This window comes from Tenrec ecaudatus, chromosome 14 (assembly GCF_050624435.1).
Source record: "Tenrec ecaudatus isolate mTenEca1 chromosome 14, mTenEca1.hap1, whole genome shotgun sequence".
In the NCBI taxonomy this organism is placed as follows: domain Eukaryota; kingdom Metazoa; phylum Chordata; class Mammalia; order Afrosoricida; family Tenrecidae; genus Tenrec; species Tenrec ecaudatus.
The window spans coordinates 12,374,820-12,397,536 of record NC_134543.1 but is presented as its reverse complement, the minus strand read 5'-3'; the positions used below and the strand labels follow the sequence as shown (position 1 = coordinate 12,397,536).

Here is a 22,717-nt window from a genome sequence, read left to right as displayed (position 1 = left end):
CCTATGTATACCTCTATGTTACTAAAGTAAGCTCGTGGACACTGTGCCAGGGATTCATTCAGAAGCCCACCACTCACAGTTAAACTGGTATTCCAAAGGGAGAAGTCATAAAACAAAACATACAACTAATACAATTTCTCTTACTTTTCAGTTTTATTTTTCAAAAGTCAAATGTAATCTTTAAATCATCCAGCTTCAATTTGATTAATGTACCGTCATTTTTCCAAGATATGAAATTTCAGAATCTCTTTGGAATACTAAGTTCACGTCTCTAGGTTTAACAAAACTGCGGAAGGTTTAAATTCCACTCTATTTCCCTGAATTCTCAAGACAGCTGCTGATGTAAATTTTAATATAAAATATTTAGTCACAAAATAGTATTGCTTTTGTATGCACATAGTTGTAAGCTTTTGTCAATAAAAACTATACCATCTTTCATAAAACTCTAAACAAATTACGTATTGTGATGTAGAACAAAAATTACACATAGTGAAACAGGTACCAGCACAACGCTAGGTTATATTACATCAAAAAAAGTTTTAATGGTCCCAAATATATATACTTGACAACTATGCATACACTCAGGGAAGGAAAAAATCCCCAACACGATGAAACAAAAACCAAAATATGACACAAATGACCACATCTAGAATTCCATTCAATCTTTAATCAAGTTGGGACAAATCCCCACTTTAAAAAAAAATCTGCAGTTTGAAGGGCAAAGGGAACAGATAAAAAAGAGGAAACTTTATATTCGCCCCTCCCCCACAGAGGTTTTGCAAACCAGTTGAAGCGTGACTAAAATGCTCAGAATGTATGGTTTAGAGGCAGGTCTCTTTACATCAAGAGACTGCTGGCATTCTTTAACTCTTGAAGAATCGTGGCAGAAAAGCTCTTCTTCTGAGTCTCAAACATGGTCCAAGAAAGCATGTTCTGATTGCAGCAACTGACCAGTCAATCCAGAGTTCCACTTACAAAACCCCTGCCCTGTTGGCTTCTTGTTTCCATTTCCTTCCCTGAGAAAAGGGCAATGTGTGGTCCAAGCTGGAGAGCTCAGAGGCTTAAATCTTTCCCCTCGTGTAGACTATCCCCCTCCTCCTGCTCCACTGAATTGGCACTTGATGAGCAGAAGTCAAGTGTACACGGCTGATCTGTGACAGTCATTCACAAAAAACCACTGCTTTGTTCTGGGTTTTGTAGGGAGAAGGGGTGAAGAACCAGTTTTATCAACAGGTATTTGAACACAGCCATTATTATGACTCAAACTTTGCTTTCTTTGACAGTGGTAGCGTGTCTTCCTTGTCTTCATCCTCATCGTCATCTTCATCATCGTCAGGATAATCTACCAGACCCACGAGGCCTCCCTGTTCAGAAATAAAAGATTACTGAAACCAAACCAAATCACATTTTAAAACACATTCAATTAAGACTTTACAATCTTCCCCAAGTATATTAATGCAATGCACCCCCAGCAAAAAAAAAAAAATCACAACACATGGCTATATATACACAGATCAGTTTGTGGAAAATATAATTAAAACAGAATGTTTTCCACAAATATTTTGAAAGCCTCATATATGAATATGCATGTGTGTGCATGCATATAAAGAATAACAAGCAAAGGGGCATAGTTATAAATATTTCTTCGACATAATTCCACACTGTGCTGGGTAAGTTTGCTGGGAGTGCTTGGTTCATTGTCACAATACTGTTCATAAAGTTTATAAATCCAAGTTTGGTGAGTAGTGTCTGGGGTCTTAAAAGCTTGAGAGCAACTACGTAAGCTACAAATATTAGTCTCTAGTTAGCATGAACAAAAGACTCAGGAATCATCACAATCAAAGTGTCATCATAAGCTCCCAAACCGATCTACCTTACCGTCCCTTTATCACAAAAGAAAAATAAAAACACTCAGCATCCCCTGGGAATGAAAAACTTTTGTACTGTAGCCCATAATCTAGGAAAAGAAACTTTAAGTACCCATTTTCTGCACCCTCCCACTGACCCACCCCGGCAATGTCCAACACCTCTGAAGTGATGTATTACCCACTTTGGGAAACACTAGTCTACACGAACCACATACACATCTTCCCTGAAACCAGAAGTAGATGGTGCCTGACTACCACTACCAACCATTCTGGTCAAGGTAACAATGGACAAGTCCTAAAAGAATGGGAGAAGAGTGCAAAACATAACTCTTGTAAGGGCCAGAACTAATAGGGTTCAAACTAGAAGACTCAAGACTACCTCCGAGATGCCCTCTAACCTTTGAACTGAAAACTATCCTGAGGTCATCTATAGCTAAATATAGTTCTCTCTCAACTCTCTCACTGCCATCTCGTGGTTGCCAACTCTTAGTAACCCCAAATGACAGGAGAACTGCCCTTGTGAGCTTCCGAGATGGCAACTCTGTACAGGAATAACTAGCTGTCTTTCTCTATAGAGCAGCTAGTGGTTCGTGAGCACTATACTTTTTAAACTTACCTGTAGGAGAGCAAATAGTCAACAATTACTCTAACGCAAACAAGAGAAGACAACGGGGCAGGGAATCAGGATTACCGGAAGTAGAACAACCAGAATAGTAATAATGAGAATGTTCACGCTGCAAAGATGTAAACAAGCTCATTGAATAAAAGGGTGTAAAAACTGTCAAATGGTTATCGAATTTACTCAGTAAACTTTCACTAAAAACACAACCACTGCTCTTTTGAGTGTGTGTGTGATGGACAGTTGTTTGCCAACCTAAATTTATTTCAACACATTTCCTATAAGTATCTATGAGAGCTTTAAAAATTTGGGACAAAGTTCTATTTTCTTCCAATTCTATTTTTCAAACTTTGTGAAGGTCCTTTAACTTTTTTTTAAAGGAAATCGCTCAAACTACCGGATATTCTCTAGTATAAGCTGACCTGGATATCAGCGGAGGCACCTAATGTTACCACAAAAACGGCACCAAAAATGTGCTGAAAAACAGTGTATACACGAATATATACGGTACTTGAAAAAAAAAAAACAAACAAAAACATCATAGCAAATGACCAGATATAGAAATGCACTAAACTGTTTCCCAGTAGACCTGCTCCTGGAGCTCACTACAGATGGCCATGAAAAATTCACATTTGTTGGTTGTGCCTGCCCCCTTCACGTGTGTGCTTTGCAGATTTCCATCTTGAATTTTCAGAGGGCTCCAGCTCACATCAGAAAATAAGAGACAGTGGAATGGGCATTCTATTCCTATTGGTAATCAAGGTAAGTCAGTTCTAACTTCGCAGAACTTCAAGTGTATAGGGCAGAATTGCCACCGGATCCCCAGGCCCGTGTTCTTTCTGCAGCCTGTCTACCTCGGCAGCTCTGGGAAGACCGGACTCCACACTCCCGAGGCAGTGAATCCAATGTGTGAGTAACAGTAATTAAACAGGCAGCATAAAGCAGCTAAAGGAATTGTCTCTCTCCCCTTCCTCCCATCATGTCTTTTCTACAACCAACTACCAAAGTAGATAAATGGAAGCCGAAAATTTTTCGTTTTGACATATGCAAATCTAAAAAGATCAAGAACATATTCATATTGAATTATCCACACAGAAATTGAGTTTAAAACAAAAAAAATTATTTAAAAAAATGAAAGTCTAGTCACAAAAATAAATGCAAAAGCCTAGTCATAAAAATGTTTAGAAATCTTTCAACTGTTGGTTAAAGTTTGTGTGTAGGTGTGAATTATTCTTTTAAGTCACAAACCAGCTCCATAGGACCAGCAACACTATCACTGCTGAGTGTGCTGGGAGGCAGGCAGGGGAGGAGGGGTACCTTTGTGGTGATAGCTGCCGTCTGAGATGTATTTTTGGGGACAGATCCAGGAGAGCCAGGGGAGCCCGGGGATCCAGGGGAGCCTGGGGAGCCAGGCGGGGCTGTTGCAGATGACTGGCTGCTGAGATTAGACTTTGTCCCACTAGAGAGGGAAAGCTTGAAACTTGGGCTCTGCCGACCGGAGAGATTCGTTTTCAGAAGCACCTCCTTTTCCTCACTTTCTTTTACTAAAAAACAAGAATATTGTCAATAATTATCACCAATCATACCTTTTTGAAACCCCCAAATGAGGTGACATTAAAACAAATGAGCTAGATTCCGCCTTTGCTGGTCAGAGATACAACCAAGTCCAATATCTAGAACAAAGCTTTCCAAATGTTACACACAGCCTTAGTACTCCTCAGTCCTCCCACATCACAGCCTGCCTTCTCTCAAGGTCACGCAGTAAGCCAGACTGCTTCTGCAGCACAAGCACGGACTCAGTCACAACCGCGCAGGCGGTGCCTTTAGCACTTAGAGGCCATCACATTTTCCGAGCAGAGCACAATCATCCTGTCAATAAATAAAGAAACAGCCCAGAGGGAGAAAGCCTTCCTGTCCTCTTGCTAATCTTTTCAACATACATTTCTTCCTTTCCATGAATTTACTTATTGGATCCATAATATCGTCGTCATTTTTAGTTTTGTCAGATGGAGACACCACAGCTTCTCCATCCTCGATATCATCTTCATCTGTGTTAAACCACATCTCTTCTTCATCTTCCAGTGTCCTGGCATCTCTTCGATACCTATGGTTCCTCAAAATGGAGCGCATACTATGCGGAAAGAAAGGAAGGGAGACTGGTGAGTACTACTGTTCCAGGAACACTCTCGGTGCCTTTAAAAGGAAAGCAAGATTATAGCCCGCTACACAACCTACACAGTGGGACCAGACACATACACTGAGGCTGCCCCTGCCCCATCCCACATATTGGTAACTAATGGGATCAAATGATCTTAGTAAAAATTACCAAATCATATGATCAAAATTTTTATTTATATCAGTTATTAAACTTAACATTAGAAATCAACAAACAACAACTTTCAGGTGCCTTTAGTATACCGCAAGTGTGTGAATTCAGATTTTAAGAAAAATATACACTTTAGAATAAACCATAAACTCGTAACACACGAAGATAATATTCTAATTTTACTTTGGACACATGAAGCCTCACTGCCACACAGAAAGTTTTCCTCAGTATGGCTTGACAGAGGAGTCGCTGGATGGTGCTAACAATTACACACTCCAGGCTACTATGGAAAAGGTTGGTGTTCACCAGGAGGCACTCAGAAGAAAGGCCGGATGTGCCCTGTGGGCAGTTTTGTTCGGATACAAGGCTGCCATGAGTGAAGGGGAACTTGGAAGAAACAGGTATTTTGGTTGAACAGACATCTGAGGGAGGGGTTTTGCAGGCCCACACTCACATCCACCCACACCTTCAGGAAAACATGTGCACTGACTATCACAGAGAATGGCAACTGCAGCTAACACCGTCATCCTCTTCTTCCAAACCTCGTCCCACTATATTGCCTGCCCCACCCCACAGGCCAAGTCAGATGATACTGACCACGGAAAAAGAGCTGCCACCACCCAATTTAGAATCTGGTGGTTTTACCTGTCAAGTTTGGGATTATCTTGCCTTTCTCTTTGTTGCTCAAATCTCAGTTTCAATCCTTTAAATGTCTGCACATAATCTACATCTTCCAGTGCTTTCCAGTAATTTTCAATTACATGAGCAGTTAATGATTTTATATCTTCCTATAGAAAAGAATTGAGAGGTAAACATTTAAACAAATTGAGGCTTAATTATTAACCCTAACCAAATAAGTTTATTTTATAAAGTAAAGAGTTGTTATGGACTGAACTGTATCACTGAAAAAGGTTTGTTGAAGTTATAACCCTTATGCCTATGAATGTGACCTGGCTTGGAGAAATGGGGTCTATCTCTTGAGCTATTACTTAGTCATTTGAGGTGGTCAGGGTAAGATGGACCCTAATCCTACTTCCTTCTGGGACAGGTTAGAAAGGCAGACAGACATGGATGGTGACAGAGAGTCAAACAGGTGGAAGACACTGTGTGAGACTCTCAGCACAAGTCATGAAAGACAGACACCTGGGAGTTCCTGAGGCTGCAAGAGGTAACAGAGGCCCTCCCCTGGAGCTCGGGGGTTGGGAGGAGGGAAAAAGCCAAGGGAGCAGAGCTGGGCCGGTATCTGGAGGAGTTTATTTTGAAAGCATGCCACACAGCAATGCTGACACACAGCAATGCTAGAGAATTATTAATGAAATTGCTCTTTAGAAACACGGGAGACAAGAAAAGTTTAAAAATCTCAAATTTAACAACAAAAGAAAACCCATTACTACATAATAAATTTAAATATTCTCAATCAAAAACTAGAGAACTCACCACTCTGATAAATTCAAACATCTCTATTATGGCAGAGTTCATCAGGTTGTAGCGAGATCCATTGTTGAGAAATGCTTTCACCACTGGTTCAAATAAAAAACTTTTCATTATGTAGCGATTATAAAACTCATCTTTTAATCCAATAATCTTTCTCTTGAAACGAAGAGCACCTGAAACAGAGTCCTTGTTTCAATTACATGCACTTCCGCATTAAAGAGAGAAGCGTGTTAAACACCAGCAATTCCTCATGCACTGTGTGAGATAACTGTTTCCAAAAGTATGAGCCTTGAGAGAATTCTTTCAGAAAAAACCTTTTCTAAAGGTAGTACATATCACAAAAGAACACTAGTCTTAGAAAGTCAGAAAATCTCTCGAAATACACCTATTACTAGAGGGAGAAAGAGGAGGCTTTCTGCTCCCGTTAAGATTGTATACTATCAGAAACCCACAGGGGTAGTCATTCTACTACTCTGCCTTGTTCTACTCTGACTGGATCGCTCGTTGAGTCGGCATTGACTGGATGGTAGTGAAACTAAACTTAACACCTGAAATAAGAACCAAGATAAAGGAATCACCTTGTTGTACTACTAAGATGAGAAAATTCTACATGTCCTTTGTCACCTATAAACAACAGAAGTATTGTCTTAAAAGGGCAATCCACGGTATAATCTGATCTTTAACATTTTTGGACACTCTTTTTCTGTTCTCAGAGTTCACTTGTTTACACTGGTTTATTTGTGGTTGTGTTTGTAGAGATGCCATAAAAACACAAAAATCTACGGCACCCAAAACTTGCCTTCCCAGAGTTTACAAACAAACTTAGAGGATGTTGTTAAAAATGTGGTCCTCCTCTAGTCTTATTGCAGCGAGTATGCTTTTTAACTTTTTTCTTCTATCTTTTTTTTTTTACAATTAATTAGGCTTTAACTTACAGATTAAAAGGCATATTTACATCTTGAGGTATGGGGAGTTACTTTTAAGTCGCCATTCGTCAAGATCCAAATATACACAGACTGCTAAACTTCAGCAAAGCCCTCTTTACCTAAAAGGAACTTTCAGTAAGTTAATGCCCCAGTTACTGTAAACAGTTCAAAAAAGCATACTCACTTCATGCAGTCACTTCTTCTTCGGTTGGCAAGATTAATTATTGTATTTGTATTTTGGTTTCTTTGGAGATCATGGAAGTGGCTCGTTAAATTGCCAATTTGTTATTAATCAAGTCCTTCATGAGCAGGTAGCCAGGCAACCATGCTGACACGGTTTCTGGGTGGGAAGGCAGAGGAGTAAAGCAGCTCAATGTTTCTTTAGTCGGCAGAAAAGAGGTCCACAAGTGAATGCCCAATGAGGTACAGTAGACTGGTAAACTGCCTAACAATCCAGCTCATTTAAGAGTGTGTCTTTCTAAAGAAAACACTCTGGGCTGGGGGTTTCAAGAGGTTATAGACTAGTAACTGCATTTTATATTTTAAACTACTGAATATATTCAAATACATAAGCACGGTGAAGTAAAACATTTTTTTTTTGAAGTAAAACATTTTTAAAACATTAAGAGACATCTTTCTGGGTAGTAGGTAAGTCACAGCCTAACAAGGGTTTATTTTCCTGAAACCATTATTTTGGATCTTGCTTTTTAAAAACTTTAATAGACAAAGGAACTTAGTGAAGCAGTTCCATTGATCAAACTGAAATCCTAATTTTAGAACTCATTCTAACAAGCCAAATTTTAAGCGTTGGGTAATGAAGGCAAGAGCAGTGGCTATTTTAAGAGCAAAAGGTCACTTTGGCCAGCTTCGGGAGACTGGTGTCTTACTGTGACATACCCGGGCTGAGGAAGGAACTCTCCAGACTGTCCATGGGTCTCAGGGAAGTGATATAAGCATCCTTCCTAGAATTCACTAGTTGAGTTTGACAGACAGCCATGGAATGCAAGAGTACAATCTATCCTGACATTGCTGATGTCAGTACCTGGTTCTAAGTGTATCTTGGTCTTTATTTCCATCTGCCTTTCTCTTTTAGATGAAACAACTTTATTTCCAATCAACTTCCTGTCCCCCAAAGAAACCTTCACCCAAAATATCCAACCACTATTCTTTGCTGTTGAAAAGGCAAGTTACCAGTGATTTTTATTAACGTGTTAAAAAGAATACAGGAAATGAATTGGGATATGTCAAATGAGCATCGCCGTAAGGTTTTCAGTGTGAAGTGGACTCTGCTTTGAATTTTTCATTAGTCTTTACCTCACACACCAGATTCCATGAAATATAAGTTGGAGGCTTTTTGCCTCACAACTAACTGACCGCAGAATAAAAGGCTTTACAATTTTTATTTTTTACTAATAAAAACTCAGACACAAAGTTTGAGCTAAAAGGTCAGATCCAAGAATGTTGAAAAGGTCAAGAAAATACTGATGGAACCAGTACATTTTTCGCAACAGATCCACGAACACCCACAATAAAAATTTCCCCAAGTTCATACACTTGGTTCTTAGAGGTACGTCAGGGAAAACTCCTATTATGTCCCACTGTGTCCAAGGAAGGCTCCTTATGGAACCTGCTGATCGCTGGCATAGTCTTGAGGTCACTCACGGGAAGATAGTTTTAGTGAATAGTATGATTCAGTATGTAAGTTGGCAATCATAAAATAGTGTATGATTTGTCAGTTTACTAACTTCCTCAAACATAAACCTCTATTGACCTGTATTGAATTGCTCTAGATCCACATTCAACTGTGATTAATTTTCCTAAACAAGTGTTGAGGTGCAGTCCCCCTGAAAGAGCAATCAGAAAAAAAAAATAAAGCAATCGAAGCCTTTCCCTCAGCAGATCTCCTGCTCCTCTCTCAGCACATACAGATTCTCCCTACTTCCCACCTCCAAAGTGGCAGGTCTCTTCACGCCTGCACACTTCACTGTGCATCCACAGTCAAGAATGCCACGCTGACCAAGTCACCATTCAGTTAGCTCATCCGTAAAATTTTTTCTGATCTCCATTATTCATGAAGGAGAAATCGAAGACTCCAGATAACAAACGTTCAATACGTGGGCATCTTCTATTTGTCCTTTACACCATGGTTTCAAACTAGTTCTGGTGACTGATGAAGCAAAAGACGAAAAGACAGAAATTTCTACAATTTGGGTGCCATGGGAACAGGAAAAAATGACCAGATAAAGTCACTGAATGCATCCTGACTCAGGGCACCCAGACAACAGAGCAGAGCTGCTCCAGCGCAATTCCAAGATGGCAAATCTTTATGGGAGCAGGCCACCTCATTTTCAATTTCAGGGTTACAGTGGGCTTGAATTACCAAGCGTGCATAATGAACTCATTCTGACCACAAATTCATTATAATCCCATTCACTCGCTACATGTACCGCTAGACATCAATGAAAAGGCTTGTAAGCTTTCCTTGAACTGAACACTAAGTTGATGTTGACTCATAGCAACCCTACAGGATAAGAACTATCCCCAGTTTGTTTCCAAGACTGTACATCTTTATGGGAGCAGAAAGTCTCATTTCCCCCCAGTGTGACTATTTTCAAACTAATGACCTGTGGTTAGTAGTCCAACGGGCCAAAGCCTAAATAAGAACTTACGTACCCGTTCCACCTTACATATAAATTCCTAATGAAAGAGGAATGGACTGCCTGTATTTCTCTTATGTTTCCAAACAAACACAAATACAGCATTTGTTGTGTTGCATTTCTGTTTTTACACTGCTATTTAAATGAACCCTGGTGACGTTGTCAGCTAAGAACTAGATAGGTAACTATGAGGTCAGTGGTTCAAACCACCACCAGCTGCTTTGAGGCAGAAAGATACTACTGTGGCCACGAAATATTTTAGTCTTAAAAATACTACAGTGTCAAAATTGATTGAATGACAGTGAGTTTGATTTAAATTTGGCAGGCCAGTGAATTAAATGTTGTGCTAAATACAAAGCTGGCAGCAGTTCAAAATCTATCAGAGACTACAAGAAAGATGAGGCTGTATGTACTGTAAAGATGTAGTTTCAGAAACCCTAAGAAGCATCCCTCTCCTTTCCTACAGGGTCTCTGTGAGTCAAAATCAACTTGATAGTTGAGATCCCCTTGATAGCAGATTACAATCCACTTCATCTTCCTATTATCAGGTACATATCGTATTTTACCAAATCTATGGTGTGACTAGTTAGAATACATATATAAACATGTATGTATTTAGAGCACTAAAAACCAGTTATCAATTACACTCTGATTTGCCATTAATTGGAAGACTCAACTTGATTTGAGAGACAATATTAAAATGCCTGTCAGAATCAATGAAATAGGATGTTACCAATTGTGACTCACAGTAAACCCACAAGGCAGAGTAGTCTGGCTCCCGAGGTTTTCCCAGGCTGTAAATCTTTATGGGAAGAGACAGCCTCACCTTTCTCCCAAAGGACACCTGATGGGCTTGAACTATATATAGCTATAGTTAGTAACCCATGTACACTAGCTATGCCACAGGACTCATGAAATAAAAACAAACCAACAAACCATCCCATTGCCATATCAATTTCAACTCATAATGACGTTATATGGGTTTCTGAAGCTGTCGATTTTTATGGTAGAAGCTAACTCCAAACTCTCTCCTAAGGAATGGCTAATGGATTTGAACCAGATCTTGAGGTTAGCTTACTAGACAGCCCCACCAGAGCTATCTATGAAATATGACAGTCGGTACTTAATACATTTGTTGCAATAAACTGGTATCTTCCTCCAGTACACAGGATAGAAGACATTCAACCTCAAAAGTCTTTTTTTTTGTCTTTAAGTTCATAGCTAAAAGCACTTTAAGATGAAAAAGATTTAATTTTTGCTGACTCTACCAGTTAACGCCACAAATGTTGGCTGCAACTTACAAACATTTGACAGAAAAAGCTAACTAAGAACCACCAAAGATCATGGATAATCAGCAGAAAGTACCGAGTATCTGGCCTGCAAAGCGAACCCAAGAACCTTGGCAGTTCGAACCCTGATATTAAGTTTGGTAAAATTAAATCACTGTCGGAAACATCCATACTGCTAATGTTTTTATAATTTAAGAATGTTTAACCAAAGAAAAAAATGTGTGTGGGATGGTCAGCTCTCCCATTAGGGCTTCACTTAGGAAACAAGGACAGAACACTCAAACTTACCTTTAAAAACCAAAGAGCAACAACTAGTTACCAGCAGAGACCTCTTAATCTAGCTTCTAGGAACCCCAAATGAAACGTGGTCTGCCTCTCATAGTAAGGACAGTTCAAATATGGAAACTCATTACCTAAGCAGGCTGCTACTATATGATCCAAAATTCCACTGAGTTCAAAACATTTTACTTCAACAAACCAGAGTGTTTTAAGAATGTTTATTGTGAAAGTTAACTGACAACTTCCAGGTCATAAGAATACCCTTGATAAAAAGACCACGTCTTGTTCAGAAAAAGGGCTGGCAAGTCTTTCCTTGAAAGGGCTAGGTAGGAAATACTATTTCAAATCTAATGGGCAACACATGGTGCCTACAGCATATTCTCCTAGAACTTTAAAAGTAACATTTCCAGTGTGCATGTCAAAGAAAACTTTGGCCCTAAATTTGGCCACCCTTGCCTTCAAACAGGCAAAATGATCAACGGTGTTGTTTTAATAAGTGAACGTAGTATCTAATATGGTGTTACAGATGTCCTCTAATCCCCAGGCTCTTTAACATCAGGAAAAGCACTGACTGGCTCCGTAGGATGAAACTAGGATGAGGCAAAATGAGGCAGAGCTGGCCCTCGAACCATGGAGGCCTGAACTGTAGTCAGAGACCTTTTGTTTCTCCTATCTGTTAAGTACCAACAATATGGGGACATAACAATCATAAATGATTCTTCAGAAACAACACTTACATAATGCCAAGAAAGCATGCTTTGACGCCATAAGAACTAGGACTCTCCGGAGGATATCTTTATTAATAATGTAGTTTTTTATGTGGTAGGTATGGTGTTCCACACAAAATGTCAATAATTCCAATACAAGTGCCAATAACTGGGCAGTCTGAAAATCATCTAAAATAAAAAACACAATTATATTTAATGACTAATATTTTTATCTCTTAAACATAAAAACCTAAATTACAACCAAGTAAAATCTCTACTTGTAGTTCTGAATTCTATTTAATATTGTAATAGCATTTTATCATACTATATATATTCGTGTATAAGCAGAGTTTTTACATACATTTTAGATGCAGTTTTGTGGTAAAATTAGGTGCCTCTGCTGATACTCTGGTCGGCATATACTCGAGTATATACGGTAATTTCTATAAGCAATCTGTAATTCTACATGGCAACTTATCTATTCCCAGAGCTTTGATATGCAATCCAAACAGATGTAGGCTGATATTGAGCACAAGTTTAGCTCTAACATCTGGTATACAAAAAAAATATAGCTTAGCTTCTGAGAAAGTGACTTCCTTTCTGTTTATTTTGCCTGTATAAATTTAAATTGCTCACCAAATTTACTTTTAAAATTCTGAAAGCAACAATTACCATTTAGTTCTATTACATGCTCTTGTGATCTGAGATTACAGCAGGTTCTAAATGAGATTTTACCTTGACATCTCTTCTGAACCAAATGGTTTGAACTTAATAAAAGAGACTTACTCGATGTGAATTTCAGAGTTCAAGAAGAGGGAATATAACCTCGAAGCTGTGTGCTCACCTTTACTGGGCTTCTCTTCTGTGGTGTTTGCCAGCAAGGGAGCAGTGAGAACATGCATACAGTGCTTGTAGAAGAAACCCAGAAACTCAGTCTTTTCTGTTTTCTAAGGAATCAAAAAACATTTCCATGAACTTTAACTGCACTGGTTCCTACGAGCAGTGAACAGTCTTCATTATGAAACATAGAAAAACCTCTAATCGCTTACATTGGCAGTGGCTAGCATGTTCTCTGGGTCAACTAAAGTTCGAAGCAGGCCCATAAGTTGCACTGCTCCTCCTAGTTCAGGATCTGTATCACAAATCATATGTTCTATAATGAGGTTGATGAGCAGAATATCCTGGTGAGAAAAATACACAGAAGGCCACTTATTAGGGAAAGGAATGGAAAAAACACACTACAACATAGACTACAGCAACAGACACAGCTCTAGCTGTCTTGCTATTGCAAACAGAAGCAAGTGGCTGATCGACTCACTTTTCTAATAGGGTTCTTATGGCAGTGTTTTCCTAAAACATGACACAGAGGCATCGTACTTAGTAGTATCAAAGCTGAAGTTTCTGTTTGGTGTCAACAGGTTTTTGATTCTGCTGCTGTATTCCATGGAGAGAACTCTAAAAATGTAACCTCCCTTCCAAAGTAGGCTAAGAGACCTTAGGATCCCTACTTTAACAGTAAGCATATTTAGATCACACATAATATTTTCTATTTTTACTTTCTAGAATGATATAGCATTTATATTTTAAAATGTATTTAATAAAAAATACTTGATAAAGATTCGAACTGGGGGAAGACTAAGGTATTTAGCGAGCACAGAAGCATATAGATAAAAAATTATTTTAAATTATTTTAAGTTTCCTTAGACTCCATTATGATTGGTGTCCCTGGTCCAGGGCATAAATAAAAATGGACGTGCTCAAAGAGAAAACTCTGCTCTTGCCTATTATATAATGCTGGGCTGGACAGGACAGAGCTGTGGTAGACAGGATACAGAAATGATCACGGTTAGAAAGAAAGAGGCAAGTGCATGTGAGTGAAGTATTAGGAAGCACATCAATGTACATTCAGAGACCAACGAGAACAGGATAGATTTCTTCCCAGATCTTCTGGCTCTCAGAATAGGACATTTTCACTAGGACAGTTCCATTAACAGACCTGAAGTTTCACCAGTAATTTTCTGCACCTTCCTTAGCACTACAAAAAGTCATTTAAACCTTTAAATCGAGATGTTTCTGGGCATGTCAGTTTGTAGTGAGATTATATTACGCCAATTAGGAACTTGAAAATAGGCAACAGTTATGTTTTCCTTTTGTAAAAACTTCATAGACAGAAAGTCTTCACAGTTATTTCACCCTTAAGGGCTTTTAAAAATTTCCTCCTTAAACTTTAAGGGCTAAGAGAACATTCTATTCTTAGAGGGGAAAAAAATTACTTCTGATTTTATGGCCAAGGGAGGAAAGAGCACACAAAGTCAGGACTGCCCCATGCTCTGAAAGTACAGCGTACACCACTGTGGCATACACTGTAATAGGAGTGAGTCAGAGCAGGGTGCTTTCCTAACTTTTAAGGGCCTACATCTCATTCTGTCCTTCTTGATGGCTCCAGTATTCAATTCCTAGCAAAGTCAATGTTTTCTTAGGCAAGTTATTGTAACCTCACATACCAAACAATGAATTGATTAAATGATTGAAACAAGACAATATAGCAAATCAGTCTCAAAATTAAAAGGAAATGTGATCCTAACGTTTTCAATCAAAATCTAAATGGATTATTAGCAAGTCATTGCTAGTTTAGAAACTGAGTCAGTTCAGGGAAAGATCATAGTTATTTGCTAACTGTGTCTACTTTCCCCAAACATCAAATATAATGAAATCTTAATTATATAATAAAGACAGCTATAGCTCTCCATGTACAAAGGCTTACTAATAGTGCAAGGAATATTTACCTTGTTGGTTATTTTTTGCTCTGTTAACTTCTTACTTACATCATCATTCTGTTGTGCCTCCTGCATGACAAACTCTCGTACCATGGATGGATTATATTCAACCAAGTATGAGAATATATCAGTAGCAGCACTTCGCACCTGTGTATCATCCATGCCCTGCAGACAAGTAACACTTATTTCTCCTCTAAATATAAAAACACAGAACTTAAGGCTATCAAAATCTAAAACTTAACATCACAAAAAAGAAAGCACTGCAATTTAAAACACGGATGAGGATAAAAAAGGGTAAAGATAAAATCGCTAATTTCTAATCACTAATCCCAGTTTGCCTTTCTACTACACTTCAGCGAACGAGTAGGCTGCAAAGTTAAGAAATTATGAAGACTAGTCACTGAGCATTCTTTCAATACTGTGTGAAAGACTATAATAGTAGTCTTTTATACTTGTATTAATGCTCTAGAGATTTAATACTTCTTAAAGAAGCCACAATAGTGTGGTAGCTTATGTACTGGGCTACCGACTACAGCCCTGGAAATGCTTGGGAGACTTCCAATCTGACTTACAGGGCTGCTGCAGGTAGGAACTGACTTGATGGTAAAGGAGATATGCCCTTAGCTTTATATAAGAACTAACTTAATTGTAATTACATGCTACTTAAGAATATATACTTTTACAGTAAAAAAAAAGAGAGAGAATGGCAATTAAAGATGATTAAATGACTTACGAGGATGACTTCTAATGCTGGTAAAATGCCCATGTTTGACAAGGTCTTAAAAAAAGCATCTCTGTTTTGAGGCTGTAGCGTTTGGGAAAACGCACAAAATTCTTTTAAAAAGTTAACCTGAAATTAGGAAAAATGATAAATGAATATCAAAAGGTACTGTTTTATCTTTATAACCTTTGTAATATATAATTTCTTACCAATTCCTGTCTTTTCTCCTCATCTGTTGCTTCATCTGTTAGTTGTGCAAACAAATCTGTTAGAAATTTTTCATCTTCCTGTGAGATCAAAGGATAAATTTAGTGACATCAATGGTAAGGGTATACGAAAATATTATGAGACAATAGAAGATGGACATGAAAATGAAGCACTTCTTTCATATTTTAAGGATCCAGAAAACTATTCTATTAGTTAAAATTCAACCATTGAAAAAACAGTAATTATTTTATAAATGATTCACCGTCTAGTTGATTCCTACAGGACTGACCCAAAGGGATTCTATAGCACTAATCTCTATAGCAGTAGATTGCCTTATCTTTCTCCAGAGTGGCTGATTCAAACCACAAGGCTTTCAGCTAGCAGCTGAGTGCTTTAACCACTGTGATTCAAACTGGACTATAGATGCTATCTCATCTGAACATCTTATTTTATAATGGAGAATCAGATGAAGAAATGTGTCAAAAGTCCACCGGAGTTAGCAGGTAGGCGATAGAGCCTACCTGATAGCATAGTGGTAATGGGGTTTGGGGATACCCACAAGCTAGTAAAACAGATTCTATACTACCTGACCGTGTGTTTATGTATGTATGCATATATATATGCCTGTGCAAATACATGTCTCTATAAAACAGTTCACTCAATTATCAATTCCAGTTACAAAGGCAGGTGCTTAGGAAGCATCTGCAATATGATACTAAGCGATGGACTGTTAACTCCAAGGCTATCTTTTGTAAAGAATTGCAACTGGGAAACCCCAGATAAGGTTGATGAGTCAGAATCGACTTGCTGGCAGGAGGTATATGTGTTTTGGAGGGATTGGTGGTGGTTTGGACATTTACTTTTTCTAAAGTGTACAAATAGGCCATATACCATAAGCTTGCTACCAAATGCTACCTAATACAAAATGCATCCTATCCTAGGTATAACATACCCCACCATTACTTTAGCAGTCACAGGTAGGGGAAGGTGTGACAGAATTATCTGTGTGAGACTCTGCTTTAAGTTGGGCTTCAACTACTCCTTCCCAAAAAGTTTGTAAAATACAACCTCTGTTAAATGGCACTTTAGACCCAAGAAACAGAACCACAGCATTGGCAGCCAGCAGAAAAGCCTCAGTTAAGACTTAAAAACTTTTAAAAGTCACACTTAAAACTGGTATTTGATCAGTAGGAAGGTCAAGAAAATACAGAAGCATCAAATTCCCGCACAAAAGAATGCGTAAAAACCCTCAGGGCGTGCGTGAGCTCAGGGCTATTCTAAAGAAACAAGACTCAAACTGGACCAGAACGACACTGTGTCTGTGAGACAGGTAAGGAAAATGAGTTCCTATCAAGGAACAAATGCAAACTGGAACCAGAACTTTGCTCCCACCCACTCTATTACCAGCTATAATGTTTAGTCCAGAGGGCCATTATAACTCACCAGACTGCATTGCCTACACTGTTTGAAATCAATAGAAAATGCTCCCAATCAGGCAATATAAACTAAAATTATTACTTGCACTAGGAAAGCAGTTACAGGTAAAACTGACCTTTCTATTTGAATTCGGTTATTTTTTAACAGTGACAAAAGGGCAAGTTTTGAAATACAGTAGTTCTCCAAAATGGGACAGCTGGGACCATGGTTCATGTTTTACATGCATTCTCACACTCCTTCTTAGTAAGCCAATATAGGGTTTCTGAGTCTGTTCATCTTTATAGACACAGGACAAGACAGCCTTGTTTATTTCTCACACAGGAGCAGGTGGGTTTGAATTGCTGACCTTGAAGCTGGCAGTCCAGCTCTTACGGAGTAATCCCACCAAAGCTTTCATATACAATAAGCATCATTAGTAACCCAGTCCTCAAACTTCAGGTAATGGCCCAATCATATACTTCATAAGTGTCAAGTAACATGGAAATGCAAAAGCATGTTTGTCATTTAAGTCCCCACCCTCATTTTCACCCTTTATAAAAAGCACATAATATGGGAAGCATCTATATTATGTCATAATTTGCCAACTCTACTCAACTCCCCATGATACTAAAACATGGACTTCAACAACTCATCATTTGGTCTACCTAGAAATATTATAGGACATGTGTAGTACCAGTCATGTCTTTTTACGACCCCACTTTTCTTCTTCTTCCAATCTATTTATGCATAATTGATAGATTAATATCCCCAAGCACTTATCTGTCTCATTTAGAATATTCCTCTATAATTCTTTAAGTGGAAATTCTCAACCACATTTACCTTTCTCTGCCAAGCCAAACAACTTTCTGGCCTTTCAGTATTATATATTACAATCTCATAGTAGCACTAACATATACCTTAGACTTAACAAAATTAAGACTCAACTTCGATATTTACTACACTTGATCTTAGCCAAAAGGCTGAGAAGCTTATTTTAGCTAACGGCAATCAGTAAACATTATTAGTTAAGTAAGGTTTCTTTTGAAGCAGGGGGGAAAATGATCTAGCTTACCTGTAGCATACCAACAATTTCTACCTTATTGAAAAAGATGAAGGAATGAAGTGTTGATAACATATTTTCTTCAAAGACCGAAGGGGTAGGTAGAACCATATCTTGTATATACTGGACTCTGTACGTCTGATGAATTTTTTGTTTTAGCTCAGGATCTGATATGGGAATCACTTCTTTAAACTTGGCTGTTTTTGTTAGAAATTCCCTATGTTTTCGTGGCTGTGATAAAGCAGGATCATATTCTAAGCATCCAATGACGTCCATTATACATTCCTCAGAGAACATAACTTCAAAAAGAGCAGTTCGATTCAAGAGGAAGATGCCTTTGATGATTTCATACAAGTGGTGTAGTCCTTCAATATTTTCCAAATCCTCACATACATGAAAAAGCTCCAAGAGCTTTTTAATATAACCCTCATTTTCCAGTGCTAGTGCAAGTTTTTCACGACGAAGGGGAGAAGGTAAAGACGACGCCACCAGTTCTGCAATCTCCTCGAGGCGACTTAATTCACAGGATGGCAATTCTAAGCCTGGGGATGACATATCATCAAACCGCTCCTCTTCTGATTCATCCACAAGGTCCTGAGTGATGTCCACTGAAGGGTCCTTTCCTTGAACCTATTAGAGAGGATTTATGAAAGCAGACAAAATACATACTAGATCTTGTCCAAGAAATAATTCATGTTAATATAAAAGCTATAGTGCTAATTTTCAAATTTAGCACTTTTTCTTCCAATTTGACACAAAATGCCTTTTGCATAAAGTAACATATACATGTCTAATTTTAAGAAATTATGTTCAAAGTTCACAGATGACATGAACTTCCCCATAACAAACAAAACCAACCTGGGACAGGTCGCAGCAATTATTTGATTATGATAAGAAGTTGCATGCAACAGCCTGACTCTAAAACCAGCTGTCACATCTTATACCAAAAGACAGTCCTCTTTCCCAACAGACCACGGCAAGTCTCAAACATTCCTAGGCTTCTGCTCCAGAAAATCACCATCAAACCTTCAATAGTTCACTCTAAGTAAATTCAAATGAGTACTGAGTAACAATGCTGTAACCATAGGGGGGAAAATTATAGCACTAACAAAAATATTTAATGCTAATTGGCTGTAAAAACCAAGCTCCACATAGCATGTACAAACTGGTTTTAGACCAAGTGGATCTTTCACATTGCATTATGGCTATCCAAAAAGATGAGTAAGCAAAGTTGGGTAGAAAATAAGTATAGCTATAGAAAAAGGAAGTCCTATAAAAATTAGTCCAACTTATACAAGGGGACTTCAGAAGTTCACGGGGAAATTCAGTCATTTTTAATTCCGTTTTCCCAGGAAATTTTCGAAGCCCCTATGTGTGTAGTAGAGCTAAATCACAAGAATATCTGCTGAAAGTGAAGTTACTTAACCATAAAAAACTTCTCTCTTTCCACACTCTTAAAGCTGGAGCCTCATATGCCTCTAGAAATTTGAGACACTGACTACTAAAGCAGCCAATCAGGCTAATGTGTGTAAAGGGAAGGAATATTAGGCCTTGTCTGAATGATCCAAGAAGCTTAAATTACCCAGCCTAGTTATGAGAATGTTAGAACCAGGAAGGAAGAATGTCTGTAGTATTTGTTGTGAAACTGTCTTAAGGTGAGGTCCTCACCTTAGCCCAGTAGACAGCAAGCGGCACTGAAACGAGGGTAGGCACACTAACAGTTTGTGCTTGGCAATGGATTTTTTAATTACATTAAGTTATCGCTAAATAGCTTTAGATTTCCAATGCCTAACCTATGACTTTATCTTATAAACACACAAATGAAAAGATTCTGTAATGAGAATATGCTATCTCCTTGAGTTAACATAAACCCCCCCCAATTACATTTTTACCAACTTGAACTTTAAAGAAGATTATTAAAAAGGCCTGTGATAATGCTATCACATTACTATCTATTAGAACAAGAACAATAAAGAATTAACACATAATAAAGGAAGACTTAGAAAAAATACTTAGAAGAGCATTCTTTAAGAGAAAGAAGACCTTAGAAAAACTCAACCAGACATAAAGAGGGTAAGCCAAGAAGTATTGCTTTAAAATCATAGAAATAAAATGATCAAAATGTGAACCCATTACTCCTCAACACATGCTCCAACTAGGTCTATACACTTCTGAAGGCAGAGTTTCTTAATTTCACTAACATTACCCTGAATAATTCAGTAGACTTTGATTTAAACCAAATTAGAACACCAGTTTGGGCATTCTTGAGGGACACAAATTGAAGTCTGAAGGGGCAAAAGAGTAGATGAGTGAAGGTTTCCCAATGAAATTTCCACAGGAGAGCCCTTGCTATGCTTGAAGAATGAACAAGTATGTTGTTGAGTCCTTGGCACAAATTTCCTAGCATTTATCTCACCAGTGCACTAGTCAATTTTCTGTGATTCAAACACAAAAACAAAGCAGTCTCAAATTTACCTAACCCAGATCTTCTCAGAAGTCACTATTTTGAAGATATTTTAACAAGTGTATTACTGAGAGAACTGCCTATAGCCATTCACTGAGAGATATGCTTTAAATAGGTTTGGAATGAATCTGTGCATGTATGAACTAGATCTGTAGAGGAACCAACACTTTTTGGGGTATTCTCAAACACCAGACATTATTAAAAGGGTGTCAGGCAGTGCAGAAACAATTTGAGTTTAGATTTGAAGTCACTAATTAGCCTATTTGAAGACTGTGTCCCCAGTGGGCTTTATCAAGTTCCCACAGTGGTTTCAGATCACCCTTTAGAAACAATGAATTAAAAATCTGAAAATTATTGTTCAGCTAAAATACATATGGTGAAGGACAAATTTTCGTAAGTGGCAAGGATGTTAGCCACCAGAGCACCTAAGAAAAGCACATTCACAAATGACGAAGGAGATTACTTCACCAGACCGAGGTACTAGAGTCACAAGGATCACCTGGAACATTCAAACTGAGCGGCAAGATGAAGTGAAACAGTCACGAGCATTCTCCCGCAACCTTTGATTTTAAGAGCCAGAGTAAATGAAAGGGCATGATGCATTCAAACGTGCATTTTACAAAAAGATCACTCCAGCAGCTGTGTGGATTTGAGATAATCAGTCAAGATAAAAACAGTAAACCAAAGGGAAACCGAGCTGATTCCAGGAGCCCAAGTGGAAGGTGAATTATGAGAATGACAAGTGCAACGAATGTATAAGGATGCTTTGCTCAATTGATGTATGTACGGATTGTGATAAGAGCCTTATGAGTCCCAATAAAAAGATTAAAAAAACAGTAAACAAGACAAGAAATGACAGTGATTGCCTAATAACGAAGATGTGTAAATGGCTTTGAGATTGATTACTGAGGGACCGAGTACGAAATAAGGGGAAGAGAAGATGGCCCCAAATCTCTAGAGGTAAAAACTGGGTAGCATTTACTGAGATGAAGGAGACAGTGAACAAACAGGTCTAAGTTGGGAATATTAAGTATGGTTTTGGACTGTTAAAACTGAAGTGATGTATCTACTGCCACCAAATAGTCTGTATAAAAATTGTCAAATGGGAACGTAGTTTTACTATGTAAACGTTCACTAAAAAGACTATTATTTTTAAAATCTGAAATGTGAATGAACACATTCAAGAGTAGTATTAAGAGGCAGCTGAACAGTTTAAGGTCAATAAACTACATAGTCCTATAATCAAGCTTTTCACAAATAGCAAGAGAGTTTAAAAGGTCAACTATGAGATGCTGGATTTATTTAATTATTTAAACCTTGGACATTAGCTGAAAGCATGCCAGCAGCCACAACAGCAACATAACAATTGCAAAATACTTGAAAAGACAGTACATTGATTTTCTAAATTACCTGGCATATTTTTTCCCAAATTTCATCACATCCAGCTTTTTCTTGAAAGCTAAGGGCCAAGTCATAGTTTTCGGCTTCAGACCACACAATCAAAGTATCCTTGGGGGTCAGGGGAGGAAGGATTGATTAATATGCATTACTTACAAGTACAAGACAAAGAAATCAATGAAAGAGACCAGCACACATTTTTACTTTTTGCAACTCTTTGTACATTTACTTCACTTTATCCAATCTCTAAAATGAAAGCATTGTATTCTTTGAGAAGTTTAACCAATATATGAAAACCAACATGAAGTGCATATATAACCAGTGTGTACTAAAAACACAAGCTAAAAATTGTCCTTGCCCGGTAAGTTTCAGCTTTATGCTCTAGTCGAAACACCTACAAAGTCTATCAAAAGGATGTGACTAATGAACAAAGCTCCTTCTCTACACCGTCAACGGGGAGAGCCCATGAAGTTATTAGCTAAACCAGGGGCTCTCAACCTGTGGGTCACGGACTGTGTGTGTGTTGAACAAGCATTTCACATGGGGCACCCTATTTAAAACAGTAAAAT

General features: G+C 38.2%; 1 protein-coding gene across 2 annotated transcripts in view; it reads right to left on the bottom strand.

The window, feature by feature from the left end:
• Nucleotides 1–647: 647 nt before the first annotated feature.
• Nucleotides 648–22,717, bottom strand: part of PPP4R3A (protein phosphatase 4 regulatory subunit 3A) — a 49,940-nt gene continuing 27,870 nt past the window's right edge. Inside the window, exons 3-15 of one of the 2 annotated variants that reach the window (XM_075532347.1) lie at nt 22,161–22,259; nt 18,299–18,916; nt 15,813–15,890; nt 15,616–15,732; nt 14,892–15,047; nt 13,155–13,286; nt 12,950–13,052; nt 12,136–12,294; nt 6,251–6,420; nt 5,459–5,601; nt 4,428–4,618; nt 3,805–4,031; nt 648–1,364 (exon numbers count right to left, since the gene is read on the bottom strand). In XM_075532347.1, coding sequence (XP_075388462.1) covers nt 1,254–1,364; nt 3,805–4,031; nt 4,428–4,618; nt 5,459–5,601; nt 6,251–6,420; nt 12,136–12,294; nt 12,950–13,052; nt 13,155–13,286; nt 14,892–15,047; nt 15,616–15,732; nt 15,813–15,890; nt 18,299–18,916; nt 22,161–22,259 — 2,304 coding nt within the window. In that variant the 3' untranslated portion in view covers nt 648–1,253. The remainder of the gene's footprint in view (nt 1,365–3,804; nt 4,032–4,427; nt 4,619–5,458; nt 5,602–6,250; nt 6,421–12,135; nt 12,295–12,949; nt 13,053–13,154; nt 13,287–14,891; nt 15,048–15,615; nt 15,733–15,812; nt 15,891–18,298; nt 18,917–22,160; nt 22,260–22,717) is intronic. The other variant, XM_075532348.1, reaches the window with a different exon arrangement.